Source organism: Merops nubicus, unplaced genomic scaffold, assembly GCF_000691845.1.
Source record: "Merops nubicus isolate BGI_N331 unplaced genomic scaffold, ASM69184v1 scaffold11140, whole genome shotgun sequence".
Classification (NCBI taxonomy): domain Eukaryota; kingdom Metazoa; phylum Chordata; class Aves; order Coraciiformes; family Meropidae; genus Merops; species Merops nubicus.
This window is the reverse complement of record NW_008580939.1, coordinates 25,800-40,920: the sequence shown is the minus strand read 5'-3', so window position 1 is coordinate 40,920 and position 15,121 is coordinate 25,800. Positions and strand designations below refer to the sequence as shown.

The 15,121-nt window shown below is 38.0% G+C and overlaps 1 protein-coding gene across 1 annotated transcript in view; it reads right to left on the bottom strand.

Moving 5' to 3' along the window:
* GNAS (GNAS complex locus) overlaps window positions 1-15,121 on the bottom strand; it is a 93,149-nt gene that overhangs the window by 53,364 nt on the left and 24,664 nt on the right. Inside the window, exons 4-5 of the mRNA XM_008946770.1 lie at window positions 1,321-1,375; window positions 1,116-1,235 (exon numbers count right to left, since the gene is read on the bottom strand). Coding sequence (XP_008945018.1) covers window positions 1,116-1,235; window positions 1,321-1,375 — 175 coding nt within the window. The remainder of the gene's footprint in view (window positions 1-1,115; window positions 1,236-1,320; window positions 1,376-15,121) is intronic.

Genomic DNA, 15,121 nt, shown 5'->3' with positions numbered 1-15,121 from the left:
CTGCTGAACTTTGAAAATTACTGCATTTGAAGATTACAATGCCACTATTTCCAATTAACTGCAACTGGCAACTTCTGCCTTGTACACAAAGTATGTGTTTTTAGTTTGGACTTTTTTTCCTTTTAATAAAGGCTGATCAAAGCAGAGAAATTCCCAGAAGAGGCAATAGTTACAAAAAGGAGCTGTCATTGGGTTCACAGACGAGCTTGTTCAATAATGTTTACAAATCAGTGTTACGAAAACCTTGCTGTGGTGCAAACCACCCCACATCTTACTATTGTTTGCACCTGTACTTTCCTTTCAAGCATCTGGGACTGACTACCATTGGATAGAAAATTCTGGTGCAAATGGATCATGATTTTGATACATCATTGTAATTCTTACCCTCAGCCCTCTGGAACAGTGCAGAGACAGAATACAAGCTTTGAAACGCTCCTGTATTATTGCAAGTGTAAGGTATTTCATGGTAGTTATTAAAAATATCTTCTTGGTGCTTAAGAGTTCAGTGTTTGCAAACTCAACTTCCATGGGATTCTGCTACTAGCCTAGTTGAGATACAGTAGAAATTGATCACAGTGAGTGGGCACAAAGTTAGACCACCAACCAAATAATTATACTTTCTGCATTTACTGCTGGAATTTTGAATGATTAACTAGGACTGAGAGGGCTGGGACAAGGACAGTGTGTGGAGCCTTTGCAGAAAGTCTGGCTGACACAGCTGTCAGAGAACATGCCTGAATCAGCAAGAAAACTACTATATTCTTCCAAAGGGGAAAACACAGTGTCACTTAATGCTAGCTAATCATCCACCTCTTTTGGACAGGGCAATTGCCAACAACATCCAAACTTTACTGCCAACACTGTCCATCTTAACCCTGAAGCTGATTATTTCAACAGAACACAAGAAAATAGACTTGGGTCTCTGTGTTCAAAAAAGAATTGGCTTCGATACTCTAGCCATGTTGCTATACACTTTATTTGATAACCACTGACCAAAGACACCTAGAGGAGTAATTCCCAAAGAGCAACTCACTGTTTATTGTAAATATTTACTACACTGCAGTGAAATACAGTCACTGGCTGCAGTCATGCTTTTTTGCAAATTACTTACTTACCGGTGGGAAATCAAAGTCTATCTGGTTAGCTAAATTTAAGATGTAGTCGATTCGAAACTGGTTCTCTGGGTTGGCTAGTTCAACTGGAGGTGCCAAATTGCCCATTGCTGTCACTATTGTCTGCAAAGAAATAAAAAGAAAATATTGCGGAGAGTGTCTAAAGAGCTAGCTTTGAATAAATAAAAGCAATAGCTCATAAGTTTACCTCTATAGCTTCTTTAATATTGTTTTTAATATCTTGAATTTTCATTTTCTTCTCTCTGTAATAAAAAGCACATGATTAAATTTATAAGCCATAAAAGCAGAGTATCTTTTTGAAATAGAACATGAACTTGAAAAGTGTTCTATCAAAATTGTAGTCACTATTGACTAAAGTGCTCTCAGACACAATACTTCTGTACACAGACTTGATTAAATATCTCTTAACTTTTCTACTGAAAAAGTAAACATCTGTTTATATCCAAAAATCAATATTAAATTGTGCTTAAATAAAAACTCACTTCAGCCTTAGACTAGGACTAAGACATTCTGCAAAATCAAACATTTTAATCATATAAAAAACTAGACATACGTGGAAGTTATTTAGAAAAGCATAAACTGGAAACAAATCGAGGAAGAAAAGTTTAGGTTACTAAAAGCAGAAAAAAAAAAAAGAGAGACCAAAGAACAAAAAAAAAAAAAAAAAAAAAAAAAAACAAAAAAAAAAAAAAAAAAAAAAAAAAAGCACAAAAATGATGTCATAGTAGAAAAAACTAGAGCAGAGAACTCAACCTGACAGAGATATTCAAACAGTGTGGATATAAAATCTAAAACAAGTAATAAAGTACTAACACATACATGTAAAATCACCTTTTAACTACAGCCAGAAGAGTAGGCTACAAAACCACTTGGAATGCTCTACATGAGCACTGCCTTTTGGGATTAACTGCAGTCAAATGAAAAAGTGTAACGGGCTCAAGCAAGCTGAGAGTGTAAACCACCGCCTCTACTTTATTGATACTGTATTTTATGTCAAATTTGACTATAATTATTCTCACTGTTAAATAGTACAATCAAATAAAATGCATGATCAAATATTTGGTATAATCAGGAATTAGCATACTAAAGGTATCACTAATATTGAGTCTATAAACTGTAACTTAATTGTAATGCACTATGACAAAATTTTTACATTAATTTCTTGCTACATACAGTGTAAAATTACTCCTTTGAAGTAAACCATGTTAGCCATGTAATTACTAAAAAACCTAGCTAAATTGTTTAAGTGACCTTATACTCTTCATTAAACTGTTTTTACAGAACATTTTCATTATCTAAATATTTATACCAGCTATTTTAAAATTTTTATTTTAAAAACTAACATTTTCCAGCACAGTATTCCAGAGACTTTAAACTACCAACAGTATATTTTCTTTTTATTACACTTTAAAAGGTAGTGTTCACACTTTCAGCTTACAGACCACAGCTTGAAAAACCTCATTGTACCGAGTTAATTAAATACTCATATTGCAAATTCTTTTTATCATTTTTTCCTTTCTATAATTAGCCACAACCGACAACCAAAGTGAAACTGAAAGCACATTCACCAATCAAGAATGCAGAAGAATAGCAGGGGGGAAAAAAATGCTGCTTAAATAACAAGGCAGATGCAGGCGTTCAAGAATGGTGGGGAAATTTGGCTATCAAATGAAAGATTAATGCAACTTTTGTAAGAGATAGGGTGAAGGAAAACACCACCCTGCCAGCTGCATGTCACGCTGCCTGTTAGACACAGACAAGGAGGCTCTTACTCTACATTTTACAGTTGTGAAAGCGTGACTGCAATGCAAGTGCTGCTCTTACAAATGGAAAGCAAACAGCAGCATTAAACCACCTTGTTCAGGACGACTTAGCTGTGTAGAGAACACCTCAGAATCAGCAGAACTCTACTGTACAGAGAAGCATGATGATCCCTAGACATCAGCTTCTCACCACTGACCACTATATATATTCTCAAAGCTTTTGGGCAGGGTAAGGAAGGTCAGCAAAGCTTGATGGAGGAAGAAAATTATCAATAATCAGATGTAAATTCTTGGTTTCCCTAAATTTCTTGATCTACCTACAGACCACCTTATTCCTGAAGACTACCAGAACTAAGGAAAATAAATAAGACAGGAAAAGAGGAAAACCGAAAGCCTTTTCACCTTCTTCCTTCCTATCTCCAATGCCTTCTATCACCATAGGTCTTAAGAAACTCTCAATTCCTCAAACCAAGTCTTACCATAAGTGCCCAAAAACTGTATCTTTCAGTCAGTGCACATGGTTACAAACACATCGGCCACTTTCTGATTTTGAAAAAAGCTTCTTTATTAAAAACATGGAAATAATGGTGTGAAAGAAGGAAATGTTTATCAATGACAAAATAAGCAATTTGTCTGCCTTGATTTTGCCTTCGATTTCCAGCTTGGTCCTGAACTTGATGAACATGCATCCAGAACCCACCCTGTTGTGATCAAAAGGGCAACTGATATGCTGGAAGTTAAGCAAGATACCACTATTTTTAAAGGATTAAGTAAAGAAATAGTATTCAGTCATTTCAGTTTGTTTTGGAACATCATTAGAAAGATAGAGGTTTAGAAAAAGTAATCTGATTTATTTATTTATTTTTAAAAAGCAAACTGTAGTTATATTCTCTCCCTTGGAACACTTGCAAATAACTGTCTCAAAGCACCAGCTAAGTGCACGTTTAACTGACTCTTCCACATTATACAATAAACCACAGTATTTCTATTATAGGTTTTGGTCAAACATTCACATTCACACCACTGATCCTCATGCTCCTAGCAGCACTGCAAAGTGATAATGGAGTGATGTAAAACTCCAGCAATTAACAAACTGCTTGATAACCATCATCGTCTTTACAACAAGAATACTCATAGTTCCTATTTCTGGTTTTGTTGCCATGGCCCTATAGCATGTCCAGTAAACAAGGAATCTTATTACACAGCAATGAATGTATCATGTCATTTTGTGTTTTGTAATGTTTACTAAGCATAAATTTTCCATGACAATGAGATACTTTATTCTTCTGGAACCCAACACGTTCATCAATCACTCGTCCAGCAGCTTGCTTACAACTGTAACTTCTGTTTAAAAAAAACCAAAGGTGAAACTCATTTTATTCAGGGACTAAAAGTGCAACAAACAAAAGCTAAGCCCCCACCTCTGCTGTCCCTTTGCTCTGCCAGAGTTTTTGAGAAATCCCAGCCAAGCCGCACCTCGAATTTCAAAAAGTAATTGAACTTTACTTTCCTCAATCACGAAGACAGAATATTCAACTTAGAAATAAGTTCTCGCTTTTTTTCTTTCTTATTCCCAGGAGCTAGCACAACAGCCAAAACTAGAAAAAAGCTGGGCTCCCAAAATGTTTCCCTCTGGAACAGAGTGAGTCGATTGGGAATGGCACCATGCTATCGTGGCTAACGAACAAGCAATGCCTCTGCAGGCCTGTTCTGTATCTTTAGATGCCATAGGTTAATAAGGTCATATTTTTAATCTTGTTTAAAACTTTTGCTTAGGCTGTGTAGGGTAGGCCAAACAAAGCATTAAACTCTATTAGTTGAGGATTATAAGAAAAATCTCAAATCCTGCTGTTTTCAGTATTTAAATGGGCCAAAGCAAAGCTGCACATAGCTTTCAGGAAAACTAATGAAGTGTATTTTAGGTACTAGAAAACAGATGACAAGTAATATTCAATGAAATTAAAAAGACATAAAAAGCCAGAAAAATCAAATATTCCTTGAAAACAAACCTAATTAGTATTTAGTAAAGAACTTCACCTGTAGCTAAGCTTTACTATTACAATGACAACATTTTTCCTCAGACTTGACCAAATCTTATACAACGAGCATATTACCAAACAGATTATCAGAAAGCAAACTAATCTAATTTTAATATTAATTTCTGGTCTATCTTCTAGATAAAATTAATAACCATTACTTGGAAAAAATAGTTAAAGTTTAAAAAGAACATCACAGAGGTCCAGGAATTCAGCTCACCCAGTATAAACATCTCACAAGTAGAAAAGTAAAAAAATTCAGTGCTGTACTGAATGGTCAAAAAAAAAAAAAAAAAGAAAGAAAGAATCTAGCACTATCATTTTAACATATATCAAGTTATCTAAGTTAATGAGAAAACCCTCCCCAAACCTCCCCCAGATCCTCTCATTATACAAGAACCTCCACACTTTCAATGCAGGAGCCAAACATTAAACGTGTCACAAAGAACACTGTTAAGAGGTTAATTTAATGCTGTGGGATGCATCACTTCAGTGAAAGTAAAAACACTTTGACCAAATAATATGCAACAGGAAAAATACTTTAATGAGGGTAAACTACAATTGCCAGTTAATCCCCCTGTGAACACGGCCTAAAAAAGGAGCATACCCTGAACCATAAATACTTACAATGTGAATACAAATCATTGGAATGTTCTCTGAATATTGCTGATATAAATGCTCGCTTTCAGTTTTGAAAAATGTAATTTTTCTCTCTCAATCCGTCTTTTAACACATGATTTCTTATGTGCAGCCTTAGCATAACAAATACTGCCACAGAACGGTTTGCAATTTAACAGTGTGTGTACATTATTTGACCACAAGCCAGCCTGTCTGACTCCTGGAGGGTACGTAACGACGTGGGCAGAGTACACCATGCAACACAAGGGCACCTACTTAACATGGCTGGCTTTGTATTCTATAACAATCCCCCCAAACCATGTTAAAATGTTCTTTTTTAGTTATGTTCCAAATGTTTTGTACTGCTCAGGATGCTGTTGCAAATAATTAGAAAGCAGAAAGACTCTCTTTAAATTTGTATCCTAAAATGTACAGGCCTTGAGAGTATATATATATAAAGAGAGATCATATTAATAGGGCATATTAAAATGTAATCACATAATGTTAATACAGAGCATCAGCCTTTGTCTTCTTTACAAGGTAGTGAACAGCCTGGCTTCTATCCCCTTCAGTGATCAGTATAAGGCATAAATTACCTTTATTTCTGAAGCACTGTCCAACTTTGCTCACTATTCACCTTGCTGACATAACACCTCTTCCTAGCAGAAAGCCTCCCTTGCCAGTGCAAAGCACTGCCAGTTAAGTGAATCAATTTGCAAGTATAAGAGCCAAAATAAAAATCTTGCAAAACAACTCATGTGCCTCTGGCTTTTCAGAGAAGAACATGACATTGTTGTGTTTCAACACAGGTGTGTCTTGGTTTGCTCTTGGGTATTACCAACAAATGTGAATGCCCAGGGAATGAGCCACGGGTGTCCCCTTTCTGCTCACCTCCAAAAGCCCGTTGCAATTACACATGGAAAGCAAATGAAAAGTTAATGCACTAATTACATTTCAAAACCCAGTTCAGTTCTTTGACAGGCAGTCATGCACTTCACAAGCACATGGCCTTTAAACATAGCTGTTCATCTAAATACGGTGTCTTTGATGCAGTGAAACATGCTGATGGATTTTGTAAACATGCCATAAAATCCGCATTAGATTTGTTTATTGCACTTTATGGAAGTTAACAAAAACACCAGCAGCACTAACCTGTCAATCCACCTCCTAAGAACAGAGCAGTGCAGTCAAGATCTTCAGACGCAAGACCACAAGCAAGGAAATTCAATTTAGATTTTGCTACCAACCCACATTACAAAACTTCTGTGGTACTTGTACAATTCAACAACAGACAAATTCAGTTTCCCAGCTTGGCTTATTCCTAACAGAATAACATGGCAATTATCTCAAAACATACAGCTAGAATGACAAACAAGACAGAGGGCCAAGTTACAGGCTTTTGAAAATAAGGGAAAATAGGTGCCTTGAATATTGAATGGAGCTGAAATAATTCATCTAAGCCCTATGGCAAAGTACCAGTTTTACAGACAGAACTGCTAAAACGCAATAGCAAAACACACCAAGTGTCGTTTGCAAATCAAACCCCTCATTTGTATCACACCACAGAGATACCTCAGCAATTCTGCCAACTTCAAAGAGAACTTCTACTTTCTACTGTTCAAGGACAAAACAGAGGAGCAGACCCAGTACCACGGGGTAGGAGCTGCCACACACCGGCCGCACAGCAGTGACTCTGTACAGCCTCCGAGAGGAAATGGGATTGACTGGGGTCCTCACCTGAGCAAAACTGGAAGAGATTCTCTAACTCCATTAATACCCAGTCCACCTTGGTGAAAAAAAATTACCCAAAAGCACAGTTGGCTGACAAAATGTAATCTAAATCACCCTGTGCCGTCAACGCCGTGCTGGTACTGCTGACCACATATGCATTGTGCATCTCTCTGAAAGCAACAAACCCTTGCTACTGCTGGATGCAAAAACCTCTCTCCCTAATGCCATGCTCTTCCTCTTACACCTCTCCTTTTCCTTCCAAAATCTGCTTTACTTTAAAGATTCTTGGTTTTAATTCTTCAAAATCCTGGGTAACAACAAATTGTACCATCTAGCTATCAAAGGTGATTAAATGTGAGAAGAAATAATAATCATAGGAAAAGAACAGCTGTGGGGACAGACTCCTCACTTTCTCTGTAAATAACACCTTTTGGAAAACAAAACAAAACAACAACAAAACAGGTTGATAAATTTCGTCATTATATAGTTTTATTTAAAGTTACAGTTAGAAATTATGTTGCAGAGATCTAATCATGGTCTAAATGACTTGAGAGAACTTAGCTCAAGTATCCCCTGAAGCATAATCACTTTCATAACAGATGGGCTCCTCAGTTCAAGAAGGACAAAAAACTTTTGGAGAGGGTCCAGCACAGGACTACTAAAATGATCAAGGGCCTGGAACACATGTCATATGAGGAAAGGCTCAGGGAGCTGGGGATCTTTAGCTTGGAGGAGGCTGAGGGAGGATCTTATTAATGCTTATAAATATCTAAAAGGTGGGTGTCAGGAAGATGGGGCCAGGCTCTTCTCAGTGGAGGCTGGTGGCAGGACGAGGGGCAATGGCCCCAAGCTGGTGAACAAGAGGTTCAGCCTGAAGATAAGGAAGAACTTCTTTCCGATGAGAGTGACAGAGCTCTGAACAGGCTGCCCGGGGGGTGGTGGAGTCGCCAGCTCTGGAGCCTTCCAAGGCCCGCCTGGCCGTGTTCCTGGGTGATGTACTCTGGGTGATCCTGCTCTGGCAGGCGGGTCGGACTAGACGATCTTTTGAGGTCCCTTCCAACCCCTAACATTCTCTGAATCTGTGATGCAATATGTAGAATTGACAATACGTACAAGGCTTCCCTTTTTAGTTGTTTTTCTAATATTAAACTGCTTTACCATTGCTTGTTTTAATACATTACAATATTTACCTCCATGAGTAACATGCACATCTTACTATGTGGCCACAAGTGGATGAACTTATGGTAAGAAATACAGGCGCAAAGAGGTGTCTTCTATTTGCAGAGCAACACAATCATTCTGTAGGTTCAGTGCAAGAGATATAAATTACTGAAGCACTGCTAAAAACCTCATCACAGCTCTGAAAGCAGAGATGATGTTGTTTTAAACCATTATTTACACAGGAGTGTTAGGGCCTAGGGCTGTGACTTGCTTCTTATCTTAGGGAACAGTGACATAATGAAATTAATGTAAAATTCTAAAAAAGACATCCCTAAATATAAACCTAATTAATTAAATTTTTAGGGTTATTTTACCTGTGCTCACTGTGATGTCCCAAGTATAAAGGTTAAAGGCACCTTCATTGTGCCTCCATTGCCACCTGATGCGAGGACTGGTTGTGGGCAGGTTTGGCTCCTTGGAGTTCAAGGAGCCAGAAGGGTGGCTGGACACACACCCAAGGGCTCTGTCCCATGGGCCGCCCCAGCAGGCAGGAACAGCCCATGCTTGGGCACCCCATCATACCCTCTGCCCAGCTGGACGTGGCACAGAGATGCTATTCTGTCTCTAAGCCACCTTGGAGCTCCCCTTCAGCTTTGCAAATTCCTACCTGAAACCAGTTTAACTGGTTTAAAGTCCCTTTATACCTGTAAGTGGCACAAAGAGACCATCACAGACCTGATATTAAGAAGTATACTTCTGCTTATGCTGCTCCATCTACCTCAGCTAATTAACTAGCAATAGTTTACGTAAGGAATTAAAATAAAGTGTTCACAAAGAGCTCTGTGATGTACAAGCCTGACAAAGGCCCTTTAATTCATACCCTGCAATTAAACACCTCTGTAAATTGAAAACTTGGTCCTTAGCTCTTCATGCATACAGAGGATGATACACCAGTTTTTCTTTCTGCAAGTGCAAGTAATTAAGCACATTACAATAAAAAGGGCCTTAAAAAGTTTAGTATTCTCTCTGGATACTTGATACAATAATTAACAAGGCTAGAGTCTTTAGAGGACAGAGTGATTCTTTCCTAGTACAGAAGGACACCTCCCAGAACCAGCAGGAACAGGAGGATTCATGTTAAAATTGCAGATTCATCTTGCCTCATACAATTCACTATTTTGAGATCATTTCAAACTGCCATCAGGAAGCAAAAAGACATTCTTATTTATTTATTTTAGGACTGTGAATATGGTCACTATTAACACAGAAGAAAAGGAAACATGCACACTGGCCACCACGTTTCTGAAACATTTATGTCCAGCTGTGCACTAGCACTGCAATACAACACACAACACCTCTCAGGACATACTCTCTGCTGTTTTGAGCTGTCTGCTTAAGCAGCCATCCTTCAAGGCAGATGCAACCTATGAGGGGCTCCTGAGCGACCCAACTGGGTCTATCAGTCTCTTCATGTCTGGAAAAAAATACTGTGGTGCAAGTACATACAGACCAGACATTGCAGTGCACAGGGATTAAGAGCACCTTCTGTCACAGCTGGGGCATTTACTGTGCTGTTCATCACTCCACACTGCAGACACTTCTTAAAACGCAGGCAGGTAATTGCAGCATTACTGGGGGGCCATGTTCTTGCCTTAGTTTTCAGGCACTTTCAAAGCACTTTTCTCTGAACTTTGAGCCATCAATCTGGTGAGAGTCCTGTGAGTTTCACTTGCTCTGACACAGTTTTGTAAATGTTTGTATTCTAGTAATTTCTTCAACCAGGACTGGGTACAAGGCTTTCCAAGGAGGGCAATCACATCCCAGAGCTCTTCAGGGGCTCGTGTAAAAGAATGAAAGGAATAGTTCCCATAACGGCCAATGACCTCACTATTACTTAAAACTAAAAAAGTACACAGATGGCTAAGTGCCAATAGTAAATGGAAAGAAGCCCTAAACCAAAAATGGCTGGAACACTAGATGCCAAATAAGTACAAACACAGACCAGCCCAAGCAGGTTGCAGTGTGGCAGGGAAGGCAGTACAGAGACAGGTGGAAGATGGCCAGTCCTGAAAAAATCTCTTGATTTTTTAAGTGATTACGATCTCCATTAACACCTGAAACACTTCTGATGCAATCTGATCACAGAAATTCTTACAGCTACATCTGATCAGGGTAAATACAAAGTGCTATTGAGTCGTCTGATCAGTAAAAGCTACAGGCACCTGCAAAGAGCTGTTTGCTACCAATTGATAAAGAAACTCAAACTACATCTGTGCATCAGCACAGAAAATTCAGAATATATATTGGCTCATGGAATATTCAACCATTAATTTCAAACTCAGTTCCAAATATTAATCAAGGAATGAAATAAAGCTTTCTCCCTTCACTGTGAAATGACCTGCACCATTTTCCTGAAAAGTTTGCTTTTGCTTCACTCAAAAAACAATTACCTAACATATTTTGCTGTCTTTCCCATTACCTTTTTTTTAAAAATTCAATTAAATTCTCAATAACCCAAAGCTTTACTTTTCCAAATGCTGGAAGATTTAGTACCAATAGTCCCTATGCTCAGAATGACAGTCTGGAGAGAAAAGCAGCTAGGGCAGTGAATGTAGGCTTTCAGCACCTAAAAACCAGGAGGGACAACTTGGAAAGGAACACAGGAACTGTGTATTAAACTATGCAGCTGTCACTGAAAGCTGACTTTGCATTGCAGTGAGATATGAATGTTAAGTGTTTTGTTCATCACACATTTCTTACACGCTGTGTTACGACTACTTTCACCGAGTCCACTATTTTCTTTACAGATGTACATCTGGAATTTTTACCATTGACAAAGTCTGCATCAAGGAGGATTTCCAGTTACATGCAAGGATAAAGAGCTGTCAGGTACATGCAACTCCAGTTATAAGCCTTGAAGAACTGCCTAAATGCTTACAAACTTGGCACTATCAGCAGAAACTGTAACAGCCCCTGCTGGTCTTAGCTTTGGGTAGTTCAAGTTCACAGCCATTCTCAACAGCGTGCTGTTATATCTAGAAGTGTATCATGGAAATCACCATTATTAAAATCTGCATTTCCACAGAAAGCTAGTTTTGTGAAAAATGTTACAGATGTCCTTTTCACGTAAGCAATCAGCACAACATTCTCTCTTCAATACCCCCCCAAAAAAATCTTGTGAAATTTAAATATTTCGAGACTTGTAGCTATTTATACTTCCCAATAGTGTACGAATTTACTACAACTGTGCACGTAAACTGTTTTTTTAGAACGGAGTAACTAAATATTGGAATGGGCAAATCTGAAAACCTGTCCCTTAAAGATCTAGGCTAGTGCCCAGAGAGGCAGGTGTAACACAGCACATAACAAAGCAAGGTGCTGACAACTTTGGCTCTAATCCATCAAAGCACTTAAGCACATGTTTAATTTTAAGCACATGAGTAATTCTATCAACTTTAATAGGGCTACTCATGGTTTAAGTACTGTGATGGATGGGGGCCAGAATGCACAGAATCTTTAAGAATACTACATGGCCTATGTTATGTGAAGAAAAAAATAGCATTTTTCCACTAAACAATTAAGTTACAAAACCTTTGGAAGCAAAATTTACCATAAGTTGGACACAGCTCTGCTTTTGTAAACTCAGAGATGCAAGTTATTCCACAGTTTGAAGATAAAACACAGCCCAAGTTCTCAAGTGCATGATGTCCATGTATCTTTAGTTTGCCCTTCTTTTTCTCTGACAGCTCTGGGTTATGGCCATATGTCACCTACGCCTGTCACAGTGTGCTCTGAAACAAGGGGATAACAGTTTTACAAAGAAAAGACCAAAAACTTAACTACTAGTTACACTTCTCAAGTAAAATGCAACTAGATGCAGTCTGAAAACATTAGCACTACAGCCTTTCAAATGCAAGCTTCCCTCTCCAGGCACCAGTGTAACAGTTTCAGCTGTAACTGGCTGAATAGTTCAGTAACTCCTCTGTAATACCAATTATTTTGGATATTCAAAGCTGTACACATGCCTCTTTCATACATGTATAACATGTGGCAAATTCAGATGTTTTTCAGTAAAAGTATTATTTCTTTAAACTATTTTATACAGTCATTGTTGAAAACAAACAAGAGTCAGTGTTAAAAACAAACCAACTAACCACCGCCCTACAACTTTCTGCCTCAAACAGCCTCTGTAAATCAGAGGTGACCTACTTGATCTCTAAACCACTCACTAGAAAATTCTGGATCTTGTTTTATCTAAATATTGCTCCAAAAATTGTTACCAAGTTTTAGAAAAAAAGTTCTAAAAAAAAGGAAGAGAGTGGAACAATTTGAAAAATCCTTTACAGACATTTTACAGGAGATCAAATCAGTCTCACTAAATAGTAACACACAAGAGTCATCTAGTTTTATCCCTGTGCTCGTCAGTCGGAAAAGCTCCAGAAAAATTCTGGTTATATAGCCCTATTGTCCCAAATGTACAGTGAATTTTAACAGCTTCTAAGATAGTATCAAGTAATATCTGCTCTGAAACAAACAATGGAGAAGAAGTCAAAGTCAATTAAATGAACCCTGTACCCAGGGACCAGCTCTCCCCCCATACCACAGGTAATGTTACACTTTCTGTCTGCTCAGTACCAAATCTCCAGCCAGTCAAACAGGGAAGGGAAATGTATGGCTAACTGGGAAACCAACCTCTTCTACCAAACATTTCAACAATTCCAAACTTTTTCCTCACTTGGAATAAAATTTAAGCTAATTCTTATTTGTCTTTCCTCCCCATTGTATCACATAAGCACACACCATATGATATAAAACTAAAGCAGCTCAATAACCTGTTCTAGTTTTCCTGCAGTGTAAACTAAGGAGACTCAAAACTTCTTTTCAAGAGCAGGGAAAACAAAGGCCATGTGGAAGACCACTGCTTCTAGGTCTGCCTTGATTCTAACGCTGTCTCAGACCTTTAGACTAAAATTTATTCCCTCTCTGACTGCTACCACGCAAAATTTGGTGCAGTATAATTTTTGCTCTGACTGTTCCTAATAGAACCTAAAATTAACACAGCTATTTTACTCTTTGATTTGTCAACAAGAATGACTGAGAACAAATGTGTGTTTAGGTTGATGTTTGCTTTTTTTCCTTTCTTCTTGTGGTTTTTTGTTTGTTTGCTTGTTTGTTTACCTGCTGGTGAGCATGCAGCAAAGAGAACACAAGAATAAATAGCTTTTGTGTGGAGTATGTTTTCTGAGGTATCTTCAGCAAGGCCATTATATGCTACTACTTGTCAGATGTAATTTACAGAAAATGAAACACTACTAGGGGAATTTAAAATTCCCCTAAATACAATTCAAAAAGAGAATGCTTTGAATCTGTGTCACTGCAAAGTCTCCAATTTTTGCCAGAATTCTCAGCTTACTAAAACAGTGTGTCTAGTGTGGTACATCAACACATTTTGTAGTGCTACTACTGTTAACATTTTAGTAATAATTCTGACAATTTCTAACTTCAACAGCTTTTAAAGTTATCACAATAGACTTTTTTAATTATTATTTTTGTGTGATAAATGAGTTTATCTTTGTCTTCTAGTACTTCTGCTTCACTTGTGTGTATCTATCACCACAGTAGTGCACGAGAGCACAAGCTTATTATTCTTGTAGATAAGGGAATGGAGGTAAATCAACTAAGTCTCCAAAAACCAATTCAGAATAAGCACAACAATAGCAAGCTTCTCTCCAGAAAACATTCTGGAGGTCAAAACATCAAATCAGGCTCCTATATTGCAGAAGCCAAAACACAAACCAAAACAAAAAAAACACCACACACCACATCACCAAAAAAAACTACACAGCATTACTGTTCTCTGAGCAAATTCCTCAGCATCACACACAGCTCCCAGCTAAGGTCATCTTTATTTCAGATTAATACGACCAATGCTTTTAGCACATTTTCCCATCTTCAAAATAAGAGATGTATTTCATCATGTGAACTTCACTGTGTCCTCAGAGCTCCCAACAATATATTGGTTAATCGGGGCTCTGTTATTCTAGATTCAAACACAAACAGTTGGATTTTGTTCCAAACTGGAATTCAAAGCAGTTTCTTCCTTAATTCAGGATGGTCTTAAAATATTTTTTCCAAAGTCCCAATCATTGTTAAATGATCTTCCCTTACATCCAGCACAAGTGCCAATGAGCAGGTAATCTTCAGCAAAGCAAGCCTACCAATATTCACTAGAAACAAAACATACAGCTCCATTATCCCTAAATACTGAGGTTTATTCTTGCAGCTCACATGAAGCTTCACAGAGAACACCCAATCTCATGTTTATAAAGGACAGGTTTGTTAATGCCAGAGTCACACAACTTCTCGATCATTTCTGTGTAGTGAAATGCAACTATATTATACAGACAACGAGAATTAAAGCAAACAAAATTTAGTATGAGTTACTTCCATTAAAAGAGCATTTGTATCACAAAATGAGAACTCCTGCATACAGAGTTCCAAGTCACCTGACCGCACTGCTATTCATACTGCATCTCCCGTATCACTGATGTTAATACTATGTTTTTAGGGGGACGAGGCTGTGCCAAAACTCGAGGTTGCACAAGACATGGGCTGCGTTGCTTACCATAGCTGCGAAATGCTCAGACCAGCTACAATGATGCAACACTGTTGTGGGGAC